At 35.3% G+C, this 24,651-nt stretch overlaps 2 protein-coding genes across 4 annotated transcripts in view; one reads left to right on the top strand and one right to left on the bottom strand.

The window, feature by feature from the left end:
* The window catches only part of prss56 (serine protease 56), a 47,476-nt gene extending 37,422 nt beyond the window's left edge, over window positions 1-10,054 (bottom strand). The window contains exons 1-2 of one of the 2 annotated variants that reach the window (XM_017352214.4): window positions 9,972-10,054; window positions 1,539-1,642 (exon numbers count right to left, since the gene is read on the bottom strand). The gene's annotated coding sequence lies outside the window, so the exon portion shown is untranslated. Of the gene's footprint in view, window positions 1-1,538; window positions 1,643-9,971 lie in introns of those variants that run through there. The other variant, XR_012393800.1, reaches the window with a different exon arrangement.
* The window catches only part of vwa5b2 (von Willebrand factor A domain containing 5B2), a 47,668-nt gene continuing 27,234 nt past the window's right edge, over window positions 4,218-24,651 (top strand). For both annotated transcript variants that reach the window (XM_073929340.1, XM_073929334.1), the window contains exons 1-6: window positions 4,218-4,290; window positions 9,992-10,134; window positions 11,681-11,896; window positions 15,925-16,150; window positions 17,935-18,092; window positions 24,052-24,183. In XM_073929340.1, the coding sequence (XP_073785441.1) occupies window positions 9,996-10,134; window positions 11,681-11,896; window positions 15,925-16,150; window positions 17,935-18,092; window positions 24,052-24,183 (871 nt within the window). In that variant the 5' untranslated portion in view covers window positions 4,218-4,290; window positions 9,992-9,995. The remainder of the gene's footprint in view (window positions 4,291-9,991; window positions 10,135-11,680; window positions 11,897-15,924; window positions 16,151-17,934; window positions 18,093-24,051; window positions 24,184-24,651) is intronic.

The following is a 24,651-nucleotide window of genomic DNA, read 5'->3' as shown; positions in this document are numbered from 1 at the left end:
CCCTAGGGCATGGTCTAACAGGATTGTGCTTATTCTCTTAATAAGTTAAACCAATCAGAGTTCCATCTCTCATTCCCTTTAAGAGTAAGCTGCGTCACGCCATGGCACATTTGCTATTTACAAAGCGGACTTCGTAAGTGGAAAAACTGAACACCTAAGAGAAAACAGTTAAACAGACCATCTGCAGCGCGAGGATAAAAACGAGCCACTTCCATTTGCCCTCTTCACTTTCTCTTTATTTTACCTCTACTCTTTACTCCTTTACTTGTGTGGAGTAAGGATACTGTGGAAACTCACTACACTGAAGACATCTATTAGCCTACATATTTAATTTAGTTTGTTAAGCACAAAGATTTGTTTCAAAACTATTTCTAAATTCAGTTCTAATTTCCAGCAAATTAATAAATGAACAATAATAATGAAGTTTGGTCAAAAAAATGTGTTATATCCAAACACACGTCCTTTTCTTATGCGCCATATGGTCCAAAACCCAACAGGTAGACAAATCTAAACTTGTTTTTTTAAACAAAATAAAAATATGCATAAAATAAACAATATTAACATTATTAAACTGCAAATTGACATGAATAAACTGAAAAAGCCCCCCGGACATGAAGAAGACATGGAGACAGTGGTTTTAATATTCATGAAGAAAATAAAAAATTTTGTTACACTTTAATCCTTTAGTTTTTTTATATGTAAAGACATTTTGTATAATGCAGGATATCCTGTATGCATTAAGCGTTTGAACCTGCTTAGGCGCATAACTAACGTGCTCTGCGCTGGACTTTTTGTTGGTCAAAGGTGCAGTCTATTTCAGTTTCTCAAAATACCAACACGCAAACAATGCGCCTTCACACACCTCCTTTTTGGACCGGCACACCCATGAGTCCACAAAGTGGCGAAAATGGATTTGCTATTTAAACAACACGGCGCAAAATGTGAAAATTAGGGTTGCGCTGATCTAAACATAGCAACAAATCATGTCAAACCCATCTTACGCCTTATTGAGGTGAATGACAGGGCGCTTTGAGTTTGCTGTTATTTCTGTTTTTAGGAATTATTTTAAATATTATTTATGGTTATGTTAAAACTCAAGCATACGGTTCATTCCACTGTGACCTCTGATAAATAAGGGACGCATGGGAAGGAAAATGAATGAATGAATGAATCAATCAATCAATCAATCAATCAATCAATCAAACTCAAGCGTACCCTTACAAAAGTCCATGGAAAGGATTTACAAACTGTTCTGCTGTTTCTGCTTGGTTGTCTGAAATCTGGCTAGTGCAGGATTTAAATAAAACATCCAAAAGCAAGATTATAAGAGATCAGAGCCACCTCTGCATGTACATGAACGTGGATTTGGATTTTTTTTCTTTTTCAAAACATCAAAACACACTGCAGACATCATACTGTAGCAATAATTTTGCCAACAAACAAACTTTTATATGAAGACACCTCACATTTTATCTTTCACTGCAACAAACATCTCAGGAAAATCAAATCGTCCCCTGAACACACAGTACATAACTTACCTCTCAGATATTGTAGGTCCTTCAGGCCTAGATGGGGTGAGGTGGAAAAATCAAGCTTCTGGCGTGACTCAGGGCTCTGTTCTTAGACCGCTTCTCTTCTCTATCTATATGTCATCAATAGAATACAGAACTTAATTAAAGATGGATTGATCTAATTAAATAGCTTAAATGCAGTTGTAAAAGTTACTGTAAAACGTAAAATATTAATGTGCAAAAAATTCATCCAAATAATTTACATTTTGACATTGATACACTGACAACATTAAGGGTTATTGTTTCACTTTGCAAAGGACTTAAATGGACAGTTCACCTAAAAGGAAAATGTATTAACTATTTCAAACATTTATGAGTTTCTTGCTTCTATTAAACACAAATAATTTTTTTAAAGAAAGTTGAAAACTACTGAATTCCATAGTAGAAAAAAAAAAACAAATACTATGGCAGTCAATGGTGACAGGCTTCTTCAAAATTTCCTTTTTTTGTTTTTAATAGAAGCAAGAAACTTTTGAAAGAAGCTAAAGGAGAGTAAATGATGACAATTTTCATTTTGGGTGAACACTGTTCTCATACAGAACTGACCCTATTTCTGCAATATAAACATGTCCATATTTTAAGAAGAGGCTTATCATATTTGATATTTCAAAAGCTTTAATATTGAGAGCCTATAGGCAAAATACCCAAGAAAATGTAGCTAATTTTATAAAATTAGGATATAAGACAGTTTAGGTTTAGGTCAGTTTTACCACTGTCGTTATCATACCAGTTTTTTTTTTTTTTTAAATCTGACAGGGAAATGTGTGATGAGATAAATGACAGCACAAACTAATTACTATATATACAAAATGAGTAAAAACCACACAACCTTATTAAGAAACAATATGCATTAACATAACTGAGACCCTCCGCAGAGCGTAAAGGGTAGTTCGTTGGAATGTCAACAGCGCCTTCTATCGGACATTGATGGCACGTCAAGAAAGAGTTTTGTTCGCACATATGAACTTCGTTAATAAGCCTAAAAAATAATAAGCCAAACCATATAAATCACAGGTGTCAAACTCAGTTCCAAAAGGGCCGCAGCTCTGCACAGTTTAGTTCCAACCCTAATTAAACACACCTGATCAAACTAATTGAGTCCTTCAGGCTTGTTTGAAACCTATAAGTCTGTTGGAGCAGGGTTGGAACTAAACTGTGCAGGGCTTCGGCCCTCCAGAAATTGAGTTTGACACCCCTGATATAAATGCACTCAACCTAAAATGGCAGTGCATGGAGAGACACTACAGTGGGTAGCGCTGTCGCCTCACACAGCAAGAAGGTCGCTGGTTCGAATGTCGGCTGGGTAAGTTGGCATTTCTGTGTGGAGTTTGCATGTTCTCCTCGTGTTCTCGTGGATTTCCTCCGGGTGCTCCGGTTTCCCCACAGTCAAAAGACATGCGCCATAGATGAATTGGGTAAACTAAATTGTCCGTAGTGTTATGTATGTGTGTTATTGGGAGTGTATGGGTGTTCACAGAGATGGTTTGCAGCTGGAAGGGCAACTGCTGTGTAAAACATATGCTGGAGTCGGCGGTTCATTGTGCTGTGGCGACCCCTGATGAATAAAGAGACTTAATCGAAAAGAACATGAATGAACAATGTTTAGGTTTTCTTACACTGACAGCCTCGTTTGTTTTATCCCATCAGTCAGAGGGAAGAAAAGCTTTTATTTAGCCTATGCGCATGCGCGTGCATACACTTTCAATAGATAGCTAAATTAAAATAGCAAGTGTGGGGCAAAAGCTGAAAATTCATGACTGATTTTAATTTTAATTAAAAAATATTGGTACGTTATTGTTAGATATTAAGGTGAATTTTTTTTACAAAAAAATGAAAGTGTTTTGACGTGAATTGATAAGTAATTAGTGAAAATACAACAACAACAACAACAACAAAAACAAATACAGCCATTAGTTTTAAAGAAAAGAAGAAAATAAATACCAAAAAATAAAAATAAAAAACAGATATTAAAGCTCTGCAGAATTTGAGCCAGTTGTGATGTTATGCGATCTAGAAGTTCATGTTAATCAGTTTATAAACCAATATTATCAAAACTTGATTCTCTAAAATGGGAAAAGGTTTTTTTTTTTTTTTAGCACCGTAGACAACTGTAAGTAATTTTCTAAATATGAATATTCTGATGTTGAATGTCTCTATATAGACATCAGGTTATCTTTCGCTCAAATGAAGTTTTAACATATTTATAAATGTAAGTTTCCTTTCTTTTTTCCCCAACTCATTGTCTCCCTCTGGTGGCCTCCTCTGGACCAAACCAAATAGCGGACCAAATTTACTTACAGAACTTATGCAGTAAAACGTGTAAAATGACTGAAATGATGAAATAAGCAAGACTTTTTTTCAAATTGCATAATAAAAGATAAGATAAGCAAGAATAAGCAATCATGAGTAAATATGGCAATACTATTTTAAAAGGTGAATGAGTCTGGATCAAAGCTAAATGACAAGTCTGAAAAAGTAAAAAAATGTGTTATTTAAATAGACACTCAGATACGCTAGAGACTACTTTGCAATCAGAACTGAAACACAGAATGAAATGTAGGATGTAAATCATATACAGACTCCTGTAAGATTTCCGTGCGCGTGCGTGGATGTGCGCTGTAGTGAAGCGTACCTCCTCCGCCCAGAGAAAGAGTGATGGAGAGATGAGAGACCTGTAACACGTCACCGTCCAAATCCCCGCAAACCGGGCAAAAATCAAGTAAGTGAAAATCTGTTTACGTTCTTTTATGCCCTTTCCCCCAAAACCTACCAAGACAGTTTAGTCGTTTTAATGTGGCTAGATTAGGCTAAGAAACATGCGAAATCTGCTATGAAATGTCATGTTCAAATTATAAGCATATGTCTTTAAATATTAGTTGATAAATTTATGTCAACTTAGCTTCTGTCTGCAAAAATACTAAGTGATTGAAATTATAATCAGGCTATTTCACAGTTTTGTTAGTGTTATACTGACATTTCTAGATTAATATGTTCTGAATTATTCAGTGATTTACCACCCCAATTATGACTTTACATTTTGCAACTTCTGTTACTGTATACATTTTCCCCAATTAAATTAATTTAACTTTAATTCTGTAAAAGTGAGTTGCATAGGTGAAATCACTGCTTTTTTCTCTCAACAAATTCAGTTTAAATGCAGTTTAAAAGTTTGTGAACCTTTCTATTTGTCAGTGTGGTTTCCATACAGTATTGTACATCCATTTACCTTTATTTGCCAGTATACATCCATTTATTTAGAAATATTATAATTATTGTTATTATTTTTGCCAGTGCAACAAAGTTAAAAATCCGAGTACTTCCTTGGTATAGTCAACGAAATACTGCAGACTAATTTTCTGAAAGTCATAAGATGTTTTAGCTATAGGAAAATTACAAGTCATAAGTCCTAAAAATTAAGAGCCTCTCTTATAACACATGAACAAATGCTTCCAATGTTCAAGGCAATGCCGAAAAGAGCCATTCCGTACTGCAATATCAATGTGTTGTGTAAAAAAAAGTTCAAACTGCAGTCTCACATAGCCAGAACCATGTAGTTTCAAATAATCAAGCTTTCAAAACAGTGTAATTTTAATACCTCATTTATTGATATAATGTTGTTGAATTATTTGTGGAAACATCACTATTGTAAGTAGTTTATTTAGAAAGTACATTTAACTTCAGTTGTGCTTTAGTCTTTCGGGTCTGTGCTTTCTTAAGATGCTTTCTTAACTGCTGTTTTCTCCAAAGTTATTTCTATTGTGCATTTATATAAAGCATTTGCTAAATTACTTAATTTACAGAATTATTAGCTTCCCTGAATTATTAGCCCCCTTGTATATTTTTTCCCAATTTCTGTTCAACGGAGAGAAGATATTTTCAACACATTTCTAAACATAATAGTTTTAATAACTGATTTATTCTATCTTTGCTATGATGACTGTAAATAATATTTTACTAGATTTTTGGGACACTTTTATGCAGCTTAAAGTGACATTTAAAGGCTTATAACCAGGTTTATTAGGTTAACTAGGCAGATTAGGGTAATTAGGGTAGTTATTGTATAACGATGGTTTGTTCTGTAGACTATCAAAAAATTTGCTTAAAGGGGTTAATACTTTTGAGTTTAAAATGTTTTTAAAAAAATTAAAACCTGCTTTTATTGCAGCCGAAACAAAACAAATTAGACTTTCTCCAGAAGAAAAAATATTATCAGACATACTGTTAAAATTTCCCTTGCTCTGTTAAACATCACTTGGGAAATATAAAAAAAAAAAATAATAAAAAAAATCCAAAGGGGGCTAATAATTCTGACTTCAACTGTGCTTACAACTTTCACACAGTAAACATCATAAATATTTAGCAATTTTGCATATTGTGAATTGTGTTTTGAATTATGAATTGGATTTGTTTATTTTTGAATCGTGTTTTGAATTTATTAATTGGATTTGTGTATTTCTGCATCATGTTTTGAATTTACGAATTAGATTTGTGTATTTTATTTATCTTGTTTTGAATTTACGAACAGAATTTGTGTACTTCTATATCATGTTTTGAATTTACAAAATTGGATTTGTGTATTTTTGAATCTTGTACAAATTAGATTTGTGTGGTGGATGTATGAATTTTATTTCTAAATGAATTATTTTTTGAGAATGATCTGTCTCCACATTGCCAGGGTACAACTACTGAAAAAACCTTACTTTTTCAGAATGCATTTGTAAGTTGTTGGCTGCAGTTCTTTTAACAGCCACTGGTGTCGCTAATAACAACAATTTCTCAATTCTTCAAATAACCACTTAAAAAAAAAAACTATACACCAATTTATCAGAATGCATCTGGAAAAAAAATGCTTGCAACAATGTCAGGCAACAATACTTTTGTTTCAGATTTTTAACTTGACATTATTGCTTAAAAATCAACAAGTCCAGTTTGATTTCATGAGGAAACATATTTTACATAATGTCAAAAAAGTTCATACCATGAAAACAGACCATTTATAAAAATAGCTGTGTCCCTAACCCTACCCCTCATTGCAAGATGAGCAAACCATACTAAAATTAACTGCACAAAAGAGATTGTAATAATTAATGCGAATTAGCCACTAAATTAATAACCTATGAATTGCAGTGACTTTGCAGTTGGCAAGTCAAAACTGAATCTTACCTCATAGTAAGAGCAGTTTACTTTCATTTAGCAGTGTGATGATTATATTCATGCTAGCTTGACATTTAATCACAGCACAGTAAATCTCAGTAAGTGGGTTTGTGTCCAGGTGGCAGGTGTTAGTGCACCTTGTTCAAGGAGCACCTGAGAGCCAAAACAAACAATAACGCAACAACATTTAACAGTGTTTATGAGAGATTCAACATCAGTGATATGGGCAGACAGTAGAATACTGATTATTAGACCATATTAAACGTCTGTCGGGATTATGGTTTTCCTGAGGGCAATGATTCTGCATTTAAATGTGTTCCTCAGTGTGCTAATTGAGTGACTTCATTTAAACATCAGCATCAGTAAGTCTCAGGCTGGTGGTTGAGCCTGACTCTTGCTGCTGCTGGTGTTTGTATTCATGTGCTGGTGGTGCTCTATTGACCAGTGGGTAAATGTTTGACACGTACATTCCCACTGTGACAGGATGAGTGTCGTCCGGTTGCCAGGCAGCATGTGAGGTGGACACGTCCAGTCGTGAGAAGTAGAGGTTGTAGCGGCTCTTAAAATGTTACACGGTTGCTGAAGCACATAATGTGATGGAAATCTGCCGCTTTCCAATTTGTTATCTAAGATTTGGTTTATAATGTTTATAAGCTGTCTTGTTTATTGCAGGCCTTTTACTCACATCTGGTGTTTTACTGTAAATAGATGTTGTATTGTTTATCTGGAGTTTTCATTTGAATTTAAACATTTTAAAACCTAAGTATTTTTGTGTGCGTCTCAGCAACCAACTGAGCAAAATATAATTGATTATATTCATTCATTCATTCTTCTTTGGCTTTGCCTCTTTATTCATCAGGGGTTGCCACAGTGGAATTAACCGCCAACTTATCAACATATGTTTTACACAGGGGATGCCCTTTCAGCTGCAATCCAGTACTGGAAAACATCCATCCACACTCATTCACAAACATACACTAAGGCCAATTAAGTTTATTCAATTCACTTACACACACTAGCCAATTTAATAGGTACACCTTACTAGTATGGGTTGGACCACCTTTTGCCCTCAGAACTGCCTTAATCCTTTGTGGCATAGATTTAACAAGGTACTGGAAATATTCCTCAGCGATTTTGGTCCTTATTGACATGAAAGTATCACGAAGTTGCTGCAAATTTGTTGGCAGCACATCCATGATGCAAATCTTCCATTCCACCACATCCCAAAGATGCTCTATTGGATTGAGCTCTGGTGACTGTGTAGGCCATTTGAGTACAGTGAACTCATTGTCATGTTCAAGAAACCAGTCTGAGATGATTCACGCTTTATGACAGGGCACATTATCCTGCTGGAAGTAGCCATCAGAAGATTGGTACACTGTGGTCATAAAGGGATGGACATGGTCAGCAACAATACTTAGGTAGGCTGTGGCGTTGACACAATGCTCAACTGGTACTAATTGGCCCAAAGTGTGCCAAGAAACTATCCCCCACACTATTACACCACCACCAGCCTGAATCGTTGATACAAGGCAGGATGGATCCATACTTTCATGTTGTTGATGCCAAATTGTGACCCCACCATTGGAATGTTGCAGCAGAAATCGATACCTGCATACCTCAGTTGTAACAAATGCTTATTTGAGTAACTGTTGCCTTTCTATCAGCTTGAACCAGTCTGTCCATTCTCCTCTGACCTCTGGCATCAACGAGACGTTTGCGAGCACAGAACTACTGCTTACTGGATATTTTCTCTTTTTCAGAACATTCGCAGAAAACCCTAGAAAAGGTTGTGCGTGAAAATCCCAGTAGATCAGCAGTTTCTAATATACTCAGACCAACCCTTCTGCCAAAAAACAACTATGTCATGTTCAAACTCACTTAAATTACCTTTTGTTTCCATTCTGATGCTCAGTTTGAACTGCAGCAAATCATCTTGACCATGTCTACATGCCTAAATGCACTGAGTTGCTGCTATATGATTGGCTGACTAGAAAATTGTGTTAACAAGCAGTTGGACAGGTGTACCTAATAAAGTGGCCAGTGAGTGTATACTTCATGTCTTTGGACTGTGTGAAAAATCAGAGCACCTAGAGGAAACCCACACCAACAGGGAGAGAATATGCAAACTCCACACAAAAATGCCAACTGACCCAGCCGGGACTCAAACAGTGCTAACCACTGAGCCATCATATCGCCCAAATTTCATTATAGCCTACTGTATTTCAGTTTATGTTCAAGTCAATGAAAAGAAGGTAAACAAATACATTGGAATTAATACATTAATTTAATCTAAAGGAAATATTTGGTGCTGCGCTCAAGCAACATACTACCAACAGTAAAACATTTTAGATATCCTAAACTTAAAACAACTTAATTATGGCTTTAATTTTCTCATTATTTTGAAGTCAAACAGGTTTTGCAAAATACATATTTCCAGCACAATATTTCATTGTATATTTTTTAAATCAAACAAACTTATAGAAACTTATAGAAATGTAAATATAATTCACGTTTGTTTAATATTTTCCATCACTTTTTGGTGCCGTAATACATTCAAAACATGCTAGTTTCATCACAATTTAAGTTGGACATTTTGTCACCCAGGCTCATTTTGAAAATGTACCCCTATATACATTTCTAAAGAATGGCAAATACGCCTCAGATGCTACGATTTCTTGCAGTTTTTGTTTTCGCCAATTAAATTTCTTAAATTTATCTTGCAAGTGCCATTTGCGCTTGCTGTTCTTGCGTAAGCTTGCTTGTTCTTTGCTTGTTCTTGCTGTTCTTTGCTTGAAAGCTGTCCATGTGTAGGTAAGCGATCAGCCGATAAGCATGATAAAGGAATGACGTCTGTTTTAAAGACGAAATGCAGCCATACGTTCCTCTGGCTACATAATTCGAGATCCCCAGAAACGCATATAGGGCTACTTTTTCAGAATGAGACATTTTCTATGTTGCATTTTGTGGTCTGTGCTTAAAAAGTTGCCAACCAGTCATTTATTTTAAAACCTTGAGCTAAAATATACTACATTCCATTAGCAATGAGAAAAAAGTTAGTTTTTGGCAACCATCCAAGGCCCTGACTATTCTCAAAGGGTAGTTAGTAATGAAGTAGCTTCACTACAATACTGACAAGTGTATCAAAGTCAATATTGTAATTAAATGATGCTTATTAATTATCATGCTTAGTATTCTTAAGGGATCTTGTTGCTGACCTTCCCATAACAAGAATAATTAGCTTACACGGATGATTCTCTCTCGAGGAAAATGCCAGGGTTGAAAAACCGCATTACGTGGGCGCCACTTCTGCTGAAGACGTCCCAAATCTCCTCCTGTGCCAACGGCTGCTCACTGGGCATCACAGGTCATCTCACATATGTGAACACTGACCCTGAACCTGTGGAGGGTAAGAAATCATGCACACACACACACACGCACACGCGCACACACGCGCACACACGCGCACACACACGCGCACACACACACACGCACACACACACGCACACACACACGCGCACGCGCACACGCACACACACACACACACACACACACACACACACACACACACACACACACACACACACAGACAATGAAAAATTACACTTTTTCCTAATTTACTTATAATAAGGAACAAGCAATTAATTGACTTTACATTTAAAAAGTGTGTAAAATCCATTGTCCTTACTTAAATTTCCTGGCAGTGTTTGATTGGCCTCAATGTTTCCTTACCGATGAACCTCTGATGAATGGTTAATGTGACTTTTTTCAATATTATACGGTTCCTTTTACAGCATTGACGTTGTAATGTAATAAAAATATAATCAGTTAAATAGACTTGAGCATTCATTTAGTTCACCTGAAGCCCTTTAACTGGGTTACTGAAAATTAAAAGTCATTCAGCATATACCCAATGTTCCCTAATTTTTAATTTATACTTACTATGTATGTGGGACTCTTATTTTAAAAACAAAATTGGCATTCTAAAGCTCTCAGGTACTGCAACATGGAGTATCTAATCACAGCCTGTTAGGAAAGACAGATTATAAATGTATTTAGGGCTACCTCAAAAAGACATAAGGGCTGTTTAACTGCATCTTCTGTCAGTTTAACATGTATGTTGTGAAAAAAAATTATATATATATATATATATATATATATATATATATATATATATATATATATATAATTATTATTATTAGTATTATTTTTATTTATATATATATATATATTTTTAAAATAAGTTTACAGTACCAAACTATTTGGTTTCAAAACTTAAATAGTTTTCCGCAATCGGTTTCCTCAAACTGTTAACTTATTGGGTTTTACAGTATATAAACATATAAAAATTGTCAGTAATGTTATAAAATTTAAAAGTGCACGATAAATTAATAATTATTACTGTGCTGTAAAACTAAAGCATAATTGTAATTGTTAATTTGCAGTGCACTTTTAAATTTTACAGCATTACTGGCAACCAAAATGGCTAGTAATACTGTGAATGTACACACTAAAAAATTGCTGTAAAATTTAATCACAAAATACAACTCTAAAGACATCTCTGTCTCTTTTGTCGGGGATAATTATAATTTAGCCTACAGTATATTTCATCCCAACACAACACAAGAGCAAACTTTAATTTCTATGCAGATATCAGAGAACAACTGCACATATAGAACTGAACTATGTGCATAATTATAAAAATTAAGTTTTTAACAACAAGTTTACTCTTTTTATTATTAAAGTGACTAGTTTATCTTTACAGTATACATAGTATGTGAAAAACAGTATGCGAGCCGAGTAGTACTGTATGTCTGAATTCACTGTATTAAAAATATATATATAATATATAATGCAAAAAGGCTATTTAAATTATTTAAAAAATTCACAAAGAATTAAAGAATAAAGAGTTAAATCAAACTAATCTGAATCTGATGTCATCCTGACCTGCTCAGGTGTGTTTGTGTATCCTCTGGGGGAGAAGGAGGTCGTGGTGGGATTCGAGGCAGTGGTGTCTGGCAGGCTGGTCAGTGTGGAGCTCCAGAGTCGTGGGAAGCTGGAGGACTGCTGTTCGGACTGCTGCCCAGGATCGGTGCTGCACAGCCAGTGTGGTCACAGTAAAGAGTGGGGATGCTGTGGAGGAACAGGACTGGAGATACAGTGCTCCAATGGTGAGAGTTACAACATTTTCCATTTATATTAAGAATTATTACCCATTATATTTGAAATGGATTTTTAGTGGCTGTCAATATTTTTATCATTCATTCACTAGCAAAGTTTGCTTCTTCTGCTAAACACAAAAAAACAAAATGATATTTTGAAGACAGCATAAACCAATAATTTCCATATAGGAAAAACAAATACAATGGAAATGAATAAGTTCAGGTTTACAGCTTTCTTTAAAATATTTTCTTTTGTTTTCAATAAAAGACTAAAACTCTTAAAGGTTTGGGGGGAAATAAAGGGCGAGTAACTGATGGCAGAGTTTTCATTTTTGAGTGAATTATCCCTTAAAATGATGTCTTGCTGGATCTGACTGATGTCAATTAAAGTTTGATCAAAATTCAACTTTATGTTGACCTGTGCCATCTGGCTGTGTGAGTATTCGCCCTGAATTGTATTTATGTTATTTTCTGTTCTTTTCTTTTTTTAATTAATTTTTGATTTATTTTTATCACATTTATGGGCCATATACTATATAGTTTCAATGTTTATTTGTGTAAATTTACAGTTTTACTCAGTCACTTTGGCACAATGCATTTCTCAAAACATACAAACTGCAAAACCTAGTTGATACCCTGCAAAGCATGTCACTTGCTCAAACTGAATCGCTCATTCCTCAAAAGCAAGTATTCATGTCATCAAGATGAAAAGTCCTGACACCACTGTTTATGAACAAGATAGTCAAATGGCTTTGTCATGTTTTCTTTATGACAGTTTACTCTGTACATTCTTTTCAATTCAAAAAAGTCAGATTTTGGTTTCTGAAAATGATCAAGACAGCACTATATACTATTTGCACAGCCATTTGAAAACTACAGTAAAGTTAGACATCACTGCATTTAGTGAGGTATCTGAGTACAAGACACTGAATATGTATGTTTCACATTTTTACTGCATTTGCTCTTTGCAAATCGAATTTATTCCCAGCATTGTGCAAAATAATAAATACACCCTTATTTAAACTTCCCTTAAACTTCCTTTGGGTAGAGCTGTGCAGAATTGTAAACAATATTGAAACTGAACTCACAACACACAAAGGTCTGTAAATTATTCATGAAATGATTCAATTTAGAAGACATTTTCAGGAAAAAAAAAAGATTACAATTTTTTTTAATTTAAGTTTTCTTGACATATTTTGATAACTAGTTCAACATTTTTGTATGTAATGACTCAAGTAATGAAATAACTATTAGTTATATATGGAATGACTGTTTAGCATTCACAAGTTTAGTTAATTTTGACTGACATGACATAAGCAAATGATAATGCTATAAAACAGCAGAGAGTTGTATGAAAGCAATTGATGCATGTCCAAAAGCTTTGCAATTTGTTGGACGGAATGAAAAACTGCTACTATGATGTGCACAAATGACTAATTGTGTTGAGAAATGCATGAACTGCTGTGCAAATGTAAATAGTCTTGTGAGAAATGCACCAAAGCCACTGAAAAAAAACTGTAAATGAGTCTGTATCGATTTCTCATTTGATTCTCATTCCTCAAAAGAGGTTTGTGGCTGGGTGTGAGTACGTAATGCTGGATTAGTTCTAGTTTCTAAACTTGGGTTTAAAAAAAAAGGAAAAATGCAGATAATGTGTTTTTCTATATTCTACCTGTCTATGCAATAAAGTACACACAAACAATCCAAACCCAAAACAAACTATTGGCTTAGATTGGTAATGGAAATTCTGAAATGTGGCAAATTTTTTCATTATGAATATTAGCTCATTAAGGACAAGATTGAAGAGGTTTCTAGACAGACAGACAGACATTTAGACAAGATAGATGGACATACAGACAGACAGACAGAAAAACTGACCGACGGATAGACGTACAGACAGACAGACAGACAGATAGATAGATAGATAGATAGATAGATAGATAGATAGATAGATAGATAGATAGACATATAGACAATATAGATGCACAGACAGACAGATAAACAGACAGACAGACATATAGACAAGATAGATGCACAGACAGACAGATAAACAGACATACAGACGGACAGACAGACAGACAAGATAAATGGACAGAAAGACAGACAGACAGACAGACAGACAGACATATAGACAAGTTAGTTGCACAGACAGACATAGGACCCTATCATACACCCGGCGCAGTGTGGCGCAAGGCGTGACGCAGTAGTCTTTTGGTAGTTTCAGCTTGGCGCAAGAGTCGTTTTGAGGCTTTGCGCTACGCTGTTTAAATAGCAAATGCATTAGAGCTTATTTGTGCTCCCATAGGCGTTCTCGTCTTAAAAGGAAGGGGTTCTGAGGCGGACCGCTGGCGCGTTGCTATTTTGAGAAACTATAATAGATTTTTCATTAGACCAAAACTAACCCGGTTTAAACTCCAGCGCAGAGTTGCGCCACGCTTACGCACTGCTTAATACGCACAAGAGAGCAGTAGGCAAATATCTTTACATATGAAAAAATGTAAATATTAAGGATATATATAGGATATAATAAGAATAGATATAGGATATAAATATAAAGGATTAAAATATTACAAAACATATTATTTTCTAGCCTACATAAATATGAAAAACAACTTCTTTTATGTCTTCTACATCTCGGGAGGCTTTTTCAGTTCATTCATAACAATTTGCTTTTGTATAATGTAATTATTATTAGCAGTATTATTTATTATATCCATATTTATATTTGTTTCATTAAAAACAAGCTTAGATTTGCCCACCTGCCAGGTTTTAGACCATATGGGGCAAAGCATGTGTTTTAGGATATAACTCAGGTTTTAGAGCACATTTTATTATTATTGTTCATTTATTCGTTTGCTGGAAATTAGAACTGAATTTAGAAATAGTTTCGAAACGAATATTTGCGCTTAACAAACAAAAGTATTTATTTTTAGACTAATTGATGTCTGTGCGTAAAGGTTTCCCTATCCAAGAGCGAATGTGAAAGTAGTTCCATTATTTCTCATTTTAACGCAGTAGATGCTCTGTTTAACAGTTTTCTGCTTGTGAAATGCTCATTTTTTTCCACTTAGACTTACTTTGCGTCCTGTAAATAGCGAATGCGCTCTTGGCGCGACGCACCTGACTCTTAAAGGGAATGGGAGATGAGACTGTATTTGGTTTATTCTTAAAACACACCCATAACTCATTAAGAAAATAAACTCAACCCTTTTAGACCATGCGCCGAAGCGCAAGGTAGATTTCCCGTCCTTAAATTAGCAAAAACGCGTCCTGACACGCCCTGAAAGCATTTGCTCCCTGCGTTTTGCGCTTTGCGCATGGACCGTCAAAATAGAGCCCATATAGACAAGATAGATGCACAGACAGACAGACAGACAGACAGACAGACATATAGACAATATAGATGCAGAGACAGACATATAGACGAGATAGATGCAGAGACAGACAGATAAACAGGCAGGCAGACAGACATGTAGACAGACAGACAGACAGACAAACATATAGACAAGATAGATGGACAGACAGACAGACGGATAGACAGACAGACATTTAGACAAGAGAGATGGACAGACAGACAGACAGACAGACGGATAGACAGACAGACAGACAGATAAACAGACAGACAAGACAGATGGACAGACAGACAGACAGACAGACGGACAGACGGATAGACAGACAGATAAACAGACAGACAAGACAGACAGAATAACCAGACAAATGCAGCATTGAGCAATTTCATTGTATTTCCACAGGATTGTGTCACTGCACACACTGCAGGTGTATTCGGTGTTCTTGTAAATCTTGTGTTCTCTCTTTATACTGCTTTGTACTTGTCCAGCCTGAGGTGTGCAGGCAGCATTCATTATACGAGAGAGCTGTGTTGGCTCTGTGCCTGCATTAACTCACACATATTTCAATTAGGTTTCAGAGCAGGCCCAAGTTTTAGTGCAAAAATACAGATTACTGGGGATAAATGATTTGCAACTTAAGAATTCTGAGAGATTTTTGTACCTGTTAATTGATTATTTTCAATTCAGGTCATCTGTTGCTGGACGAGGACCTGGAGAGGAGCACATTCATTGTGAGCACGGGCCAAATTGGACCTCTTGAAATCGTGTCCGTTGTCATCAGCACTACCCTTGAACTTCCTACACTTGAAAATGGTGCAATCCGTCTGGTGTACCCGACAGTGCTCACGCCTTTAGTAAGAGCAAGGGTCCAGCCTGGAAAAAGTGAAAATGGCACAAAATCAGAGGAGAACAGGTAAAACTGATCTTTTACTGTAACTAATAATAATCCCAGTAGACCTAAAAAGTATTTGGAAAAAAAGCTTTTTTCATTCAATCAAAATATTGTGTAATATGTGACCCTGCACCACAAAACCAGTCATAAGTGTCAGTTTTTATTGAGATGTATACATCATCTGAAAGCTGAATCATTAATGTAATATAATGTGTATTTGTTTAGTGCATTTATTGTGTATGGCCATACACCCAAAGTGCTTCACAATGATCAGGGGTGGGTGTCTCTCCACACCACCACAACAAGCTTTGCATGCTTTGGATAGGGCAATATTTGGCTGTGATACAATTTAAAAATATGGAGTTTAAGGTTTTTAATCACCTTTAAATTTGCCTAAGTGAAGTGCAATGCACATTATTAATTTTAGCTTTGATATATTTACAGTAGGAATAGTAATACAGTAAAATATCTTCATGAAATATTATCTAGCATAAAAGAAAAATCCATAATTTTTCCCATACAATGTGTTTTTGGTTATAATTAGTTTTGTGGTCCAGGGTCACATACAGTTGAAGTCAGAATTATTCGACCTGTTTATTTTCTCCCCCAATTTCTGTTAAACACAGAAGTTTTTTTCAACACATTTCTAAACATAATAGTTTTAATAACTTATTTCTAATAACTGATTTATTGCATATTTGCCATGATGACAGTAAATAATATTTGATTAGATATTTTTCAAGACACTTCTATGCAGCTTAAAGTGACATGTAAAGGCTTAACTAGGTTAACTAGGCAGGATAGGGTAATTAGGCAAATTATTGTATAACGATGGTTTGTTCTGCAGACTATAGAAAAAAAGTAGCTTAAAGAGGCTAATAATATTGACCTTAAAATAGCTTTAAAAAAATTTAAAGCTGCTTTTACTCGAGCCGAAATAAAACAAATAAGACTTTCCCAAGATGAAAATAAAATAGAAGAAATGATTATCAGACATACAGTGAAAAATGTCCTGCTCTGTTAAACATCATTTGGGAAATATCAATAAATAAATAAATAAATAGATAAAAATCCAAAGGTAGGCTAATAATTCTGACTTCAACTGTATATAATGATCAGTGTAATGCTTGCTAAATAAAAAGACTTATAATAAAAATAACAAATGATTTACGTAAATAAAAATATATATAATATTTAGCAAAGTGTATAAACAAAGGGGGAGTTGCATGTGGAGGGATAAGTGCTGGGTGATGTATGAGGTCAGTAAATGTATTTACTTTTTTCTGTTGTATATGACATCTAGAAGATTTTGTATGACCTCTCATGTGGCCAAATCCTAAAATTAAAAACAAATATCTTCAATAAAAGTCTTTCCGTGAAGGGATAGCTTACCCAAAACTAAAAATTACCTCATTATTTATTCTTCCTGAAGTAGTTTAAAACCATTAGGAGTTTCTTTCTTCTGCTGAGCATTAAAGAAGACATTTTGAAGAATGTTGGTTGCTGGAATCCATTGTCTTAAAAATGACCAATTATCAGAAAAATATTTATATTTTATTATATTATTATAATATAAATTATAATATAAATATTATATTATTTATTAATATATGGAAGTCAATGGGTTCCAGCTACCAGCTTTTTTCTAACTCTGCCTGTGTATTCAACACAATAAAGAAACTCAATTAAAAGAGTGAGCAAATGATGACAGATCTTACATTTTTGGGTGAACTATCCCTTTAATTAGAATCTGAATCACAAGTGGAGTAAATTGCTTGAAACCCCACTTGCCGTCTGTCCTTCAGCCCGACGACGTGTTTTGGCAGTGTGTCTGGGAAGCAGGAGAGGATGCTGGGAGTCGGGCAGCAGTGCACACATGCTCTGCTCAACAGCTCTGCCACAAACCTCTCGCCTTATCAGCTCAGCTTCCAGCTGCTGGTTCGAGGAGCCTGTCTGCTGGCCGGTAACATTTATATCCTCTACAGCAGTGGTCACCAAACTTGTTCCTGGAGGGCTGGTGTCCTGCAGATTTTAGCTCCAAACCTAATCAAAACACGCCTGAAGAAGCTAACAAAGGTGTTACTAGGTATACTTGAAACTCCCAGGCAGGTGTGTTGAGGCAAGTTGAAGCTAAACTCTGCAAGGACACCGGCCCTCCAGGATCAAGATTTTACAGTATACAGCAGAAGTTTAACTCTTTTGTGTTTTCAGATCTTGGTGGGGAAAAAAGCAAACAAGAACAAGTTCATTATAAATCAAAGTAAACCAGGCCCGTAGCCAAGGGGGTTCAGGTGGTTGAAAAGAACAAAATCCAGAATTTGTCCAATACATGAGCTTATTAGTCTTATTTTGACTGCTTTGCCATCATTAATAGTGAAAATAATCCATTGAAAAATGCTTTGAAACCAAGCTGAATCATCTGTTGGATGCCACTTCAGTGTGACTTCGGCTAATCAGGTTTGGCAAATTCAAACAATTATTTTTCATGGGTCCAACGTCCAACTGTTCAAGAAACCATAAGTGACTTGACCTTTCGCTCTATTGTTTTTAAATAGAGAAAATATTTTACAAGCAACTTTTATTCTAAATCTTGGACCTTTATTCTTGAATCAAAAATGACAATAAGTGAAGTTTATTTATAAACAAATTTCGAGAGAAGAACATGCTTATGATTGTTCTCAGCTATTCCAGCATCAGCTCATGACCAATTATCCAATCAGATGATTTCTAACGCACTTTAAATAACCAGAGATTTCCTATCTCAAAATCTTCGTCTTGAAGAACCCTCCCACCCAACCCTACTTTCCCTCCTTTTGAAACGGGCAACACGGTGGCAAGTGATTAGCACTGTTGCCTCTGGTTTAAGCTCCTTCTAAACCAGACGAGATCTCTGTGCAGAGTTTTGTTTGTTTTTCCTGTGCTCGCGTGGGTTTTCCCCGGTTTCCTCCCACAGTCCAAATAACAAGCACTCTAAACAAAATGAAAACACAAAATTTATACCATAGTCAAGCTTAAAATGGGGGGTCATCGAGATCTACCTGATATCAAACTCCCCTTACGCCCTGCAAACAGGAGGGAGCCCAGGGCTCGAGGATCTCATAAGCTCAGGGCTCTCTCCCGGGACAGCCTGCCAACCAAGCTTATCAATTATCAATGATCAGCTAAGTGTGAACTCTTGAAAAAGGGGTAAAACACCTAAAGTGGTCGTTATTAAAATGTATTTGAATACTAATTTGGCTATTGTTGTTATTATTTTTTTATATATAAAAATATATATTTTTTGTTGGTTTTAGCATGAGAAAATAAACAATAACCTAAACAGAAAAAAAGAAAGAAAAAAGGTTACAAAGGCCGTTTCAAAACACACAAATAGTCGGACACAACATAATACAATATCATCCAGAAAGCACAAGAGAAATAAATAGAATTAAATATAATAATAATAATAATAATTTACAGAGAAATGTGTAGGCTCCACAACTTGACTTATGCCAAACCAATCCCACCTATAAAGAGTTACAAGTCAGGAATACTGATATAAAAGATAATTGGATTTCAGATGTAAAAAAATGTGTTTAGTTTGTTTGCCATCCCATGTCTCATTTCTTCCATGGACAACGCGTAACTTTAGCTCCTAATCCAAATTTCAAAGATAGGCACGTAATCTGAATTCCAATTTTGTAAAATTATTATTTTTACTAATTTCAAAGATACAAAGATACTGCCAGCAATATATATTTATCTCCTATTTCTGAGGTGTCTCCAAAAATGCCCAATTTTGGCTCTAGTGACCAATCAATCCTGTATGTTATCCATTAATTTTTAAATGCGACCTTCTTGCTGAGAGGCGATTGTGCTACCCACTGCGCCACCGTGATGCCCTTGTTCAAAACCTATGAGTTTATTTTCATTCTGTTAAACACAAAATAAATTATTCTGGAAAAAATGTTGTGAACTAGTAACTATTAACTTATAAAGTGTTTGTTTTTCCTGCTATGGAAGGTAATGGTTACTAGTTTCTAACATTCTTCAAAGTATCTTCTTTTGTGTTCAACAGAAAAACCATAAACTTTTGAAACCACTTGAGGGTGATTAAATAGTGATAAATGTATTTTTGAGGGTGAACTATAGCTTTAAACTGTTTGTTTAGTTATATTAGACATTTGTTGCATATAGAGGTTTTAAGACTACACATGAAGCCATCGCTATTATTATATGTGGCTATTAGAAAACATGATTGGGTAAAAAGAGAGTGCTGTAGAAATTGCTGAAAGAGAAAAAGAAACATAACTAGCCTCATTAGGCCTAGATATTAGGCTAAATATTTCACATACTGGGAAACCCCTGATGGATTATTCAATTCAACTCATTTTTAATTATATAGTGCTTTTACAATGTGGATTGTGTCAAAGCAGCTAAACATGGAAGTTTTAGTAAACTGAAACTGCGTCAGTCCAGTTTTCAGAGTTGAAATTCAGTTTAGTATAATTTTCAATGACGAAAGTCCAAACACTGAGGAGCAAATCCATCAATGTGTAGTTCCACAAGTCCCAAACTAGCGAGAAAGGTGGCGACAGTGGCGAGGAACAAACTTCACCAATTGATGAAAGTAAAGGAAAAAACCTCAAGAGAAACCAGGCTTAGTTGGATAAGGGACTAAGCCGAAGGAAAATGAATGAATAAATGACTGCTAATTACTAAAAATAAAAGATCAAATATTTAAAAATAACTGACCAAAAAAAACAACAAAAAAAACAAGATGAACAAAGAACTAGGGAACATCACAGAAGATCAATATGTGCAATAATCAATATGTGAATGTATAGTACGTTAGATATAAAATAAATGTGAAATGCGGGGGGCGGGGGGTAAATATAAGAAGACAGTAATAAAATAATTAAACTAAATGTTGAAGTGGCCCCAACCCTGAGCTCTTTTCTTAAGCAGAACAGTTACTGTGGTCTATAACCACCATTGCACTGAAGCCTTTTTTTCTCTGTGCTTTTAAAGAGAGCCTGTGCGTTCATGCAGGTCCAGCTTGTGTTCTGAAATAATCCAGTTAGCGTAAACCTTGGCATGGCCATCAGTGATTATGATAGACATCGGTGAGCTTGCCAGAAGGAGCTGGAGCATGTCTGTGAGGGTTTGGTTCAGGCTCCAGGCCACAAAAAAATAGAAGAGCGAGATGGAGGCTGGGTGATGGAGAGTACTAAATCACAGATAAAGGTCACTGTGGTTCAACTCTAATGGACATTGAGAAGGACAAATACAGGAGAATTAGGAGAGAGTGAGGCATAAAATAACACAGTAAAACACATTTAAAGATTTCCACACATGCTTGCATGACAAAATGTATTGCACACATAGTACTACATGAAAAAAAGAGCTGAAACTGAACCATGGTAATACTATTTATTTAGATTTTTACTATAAACAGTAAAAAATATCTAGTAATTAACAGATTCTGTGTTCTGTGAATTGCATTATGGGATGTTGATCTCTGCTCTGTCGACTTTTGATGTTGAAAATTCAACAAAGTAACATTTAATTAAAAATTAAACAAAGTAACATTTATTGATAGTTTAGTAGTTTGAAATAATATAATGTATAAGAATTATTATATAAATAAATAAATCTGTAAAATTACAGAAAATGTTCTGGCAGTTAATTACAAGGATTTTGTACCATAATATACAACGCCAACCCAGACAATATACCACTTTAAACCATTGAAAATGTCAATCAGTCACCTTTTCAAATTATTCAAGGTTAAAAGTTAGAAGGAAGATCTCTTAACATTATTCAAAAGAATAAATAAATGTGGGAAAATAAAAAAAATTAAACATGAATATCAAAATACGGAAAATTGCTAATTTACGGATTTTTTTACATTCATTCATTTTCTTTTCGGCTTAGTCTCTTTATTAATCGGGGGTTGCCACAGCAGAATGAACCGCCAACTTATCCAGCACATGTTTTACACAGCGGATGCTCTTCCAGCTGCAACCCATCACTTAGAAACACATATACACTCTCATTTAAACACATACACTACGGACAATTTAGCCTACCCAATTCACCTGTACCTCATGTCTTTGGACTGTGGGGGAAACCGGAGCACCCGGAGGAAACCCACGGGAACACGGGGAGAACATGCAAACTCCACCCAAAAAGGTGAACTAACCCAGCAGGGGCTTGAACCAGCAACCTTCTTGCTGTGAGGTGATTGTGCTACCCACTGCACCATCGTGCTGCCCCGGAATTTTTTATAGTATAGTTATATTTGTTTGCATATATATCAGAACTACATGTGTGTGTGATAGTGTCAAAGATAATACCATAACTGCATTGTCATTCAAAAGCATTTGAAGCAGTTTAAAATGCAGTTTAAATGTCCTGTAATTAAAATGATAAAAAGACATTTAATAGATATGCGTGTCATTTATTTGATGCGAAAATTAGTTTATACAATGGTTCAATAAACCAGAGATCATTGTAGAGTACATAATGTAATCTGTTTTAACAATGGAAATTGCAAAGTAATTAAAGTAAGTAAAAAGTAAAGACAGGGCAAATTATTTTTGCACATCAGAGCGGCTAATTTGTACGAGTTTAGTCATGTGAAAATGTATGATTTTAAAAAGGAGGCGTGGCACCCAACCCCACCTCTAAACACAACCGTCATTGGGAATGAGCAAATCATACTAAATTTGTATGAAAGAGATCGTATGAATTCATACAAATTAGATACTAAATCAAAAGTTACAAATTGTGGTAAGATTGTGTTGATGTTTCAATAATAAATAAATCTGTTTCTGAACAAATAATTGAGAAAACGATTCAATAATGCATTCATAAGGGCAGACATGTGCCTGTTTTCTAAATGATTCAGCTGCTTGAAAGAATCATTTGAATGATTCCATCAATCCCTCACTAGGAAGGGACTTTCTGCCACCGACAACAGGGACAGTTCAAATATTTTATTTTAGATCTGCTTTTAAGTGATTGTTCATTTTATATAGCATTGTTTGATGTTTTCTCTGTTGCGATGCATGCTTATAAAACACTTCCAGAAAGCTGCTTTTTAAGCACTATAGCAAAGAAATAGATCATTTTTATTGCATAACTATTCAATTAAATTAATTCATTAATTAAAAACAGACCCCAACTTTTGAAATGCTGTAGGATTTATCCAACGTAGGCTAATTCTGAAAACATAGTGTATATACATTTTTGGGGATCGCAAATTTTGTAGCCAGAAGAACGTATGGCTGCATTTTGTTTTAAAACAGCTACGAGGAGTAATGACCTCGTTCCTTTCCATGCTTACGGCTGGCTTTATATGGATAGCTTATCCTGTTACCAATTTATCCAGTTAGCTTGCCATATACATTGGCGGACTTGAGACACAGAAAGGACTCACGAGAGAAATTTGAGATCTAAAGAAACCTAAACAGCAGCCTCTGGTGAGCTCGAAAAAACAAAAACTGCAAAAAAAAAAAAAAAAAAAAAAAACTACCTCCTGAGACTTATTTGGTGCTCTCCAGAAATGTATATAACAGTACATTTTCAGAATGAGCCTGGGTTGGATTTATCAGAATAATACAGAAAATCTAAATAATAAACTGATTATAAAGTCAATGCATTCATCTAAAGATTGATTGCTAACCTTCTTCTTAACGCATCTAGATTTTTCTATGAAATGTCTGACTGAAATGTACCGAATTTAAAAGTCATCTTCACTGCACCCAGATAAATCTTCTCGTGTGAATCTGTTTTATCATATCTTTGGTTCCCCGAGGCTCAGATGTCAAAGAGTCCAATCTGCATGATATTCTTTCATAGCAACTAATCAAATCAGAGCTAAAATGTCATGCGTTCAGGCTCTGTAACCCTTTCCTATTCTGTATCTGTGCTTTCAGGTCTGGAAAGTCCCACTCATGCCCTGCGTGCGGATGCTGATCCCAGCGCAAAGTCTGCATCTGCAACCTACATCACACTGGCCGAGGAGCATCAGTGTGACCGACATCTGGAAATAATACTACACCTTAGTGGTGAGAGACCATATTTACATACTGCACATCTATTGAACTGCATAAATAGCTCTAGTACAGTTGAAGTCAGAATTATTAGCTTGTATAACTTGTGTAGTCTGTGTTAGGTTATGTGTAGAGTCAACTATATAGGGTACAGTGTATTTATAGTTAGATTACCGCTTTATTAAGTTAACTATGCATGTAGCACAGTGGTCCTGCAAAACATCACATTTATTTTCTCCATTTAATGTCCACACATGTAGTAGAATAACAAAAAAAGCTTTACCAACAGAATGACCAAAACCTCAACAGGATTTAACCCCAGCTGTGTCATCATAGATTTTGTTTCTCCTGCTCAAATCATTCTACAAAATGTGTGTGTAAGTGTGTGTGTGTGTGTGTGTGTGTGTGTGTGTGTGTGTGTGTGTGTGTGTGTGTGTGTGTGTGTGTGTGTGTGTGTGTGTGTGTGTGTGTGCAAGTTTTACA

The sequence above is a fragment of the Danio rerio genome, chromosome 2 (genome assembly GCF_049306965.1).
Source record: "Danio rerio strain Tuebingen ecotype United States chromosome 2, GRCz12tu, whole genome shotgun sequence".
NCBI lineage: Eukaryota > Metazoa > Chordata > Actinopteri > Cypriniformes > Danionidae > Danio > Danio rerio.
This window is presented reverse-complemented; position numbering and strand designations above follow the sequence as displayed.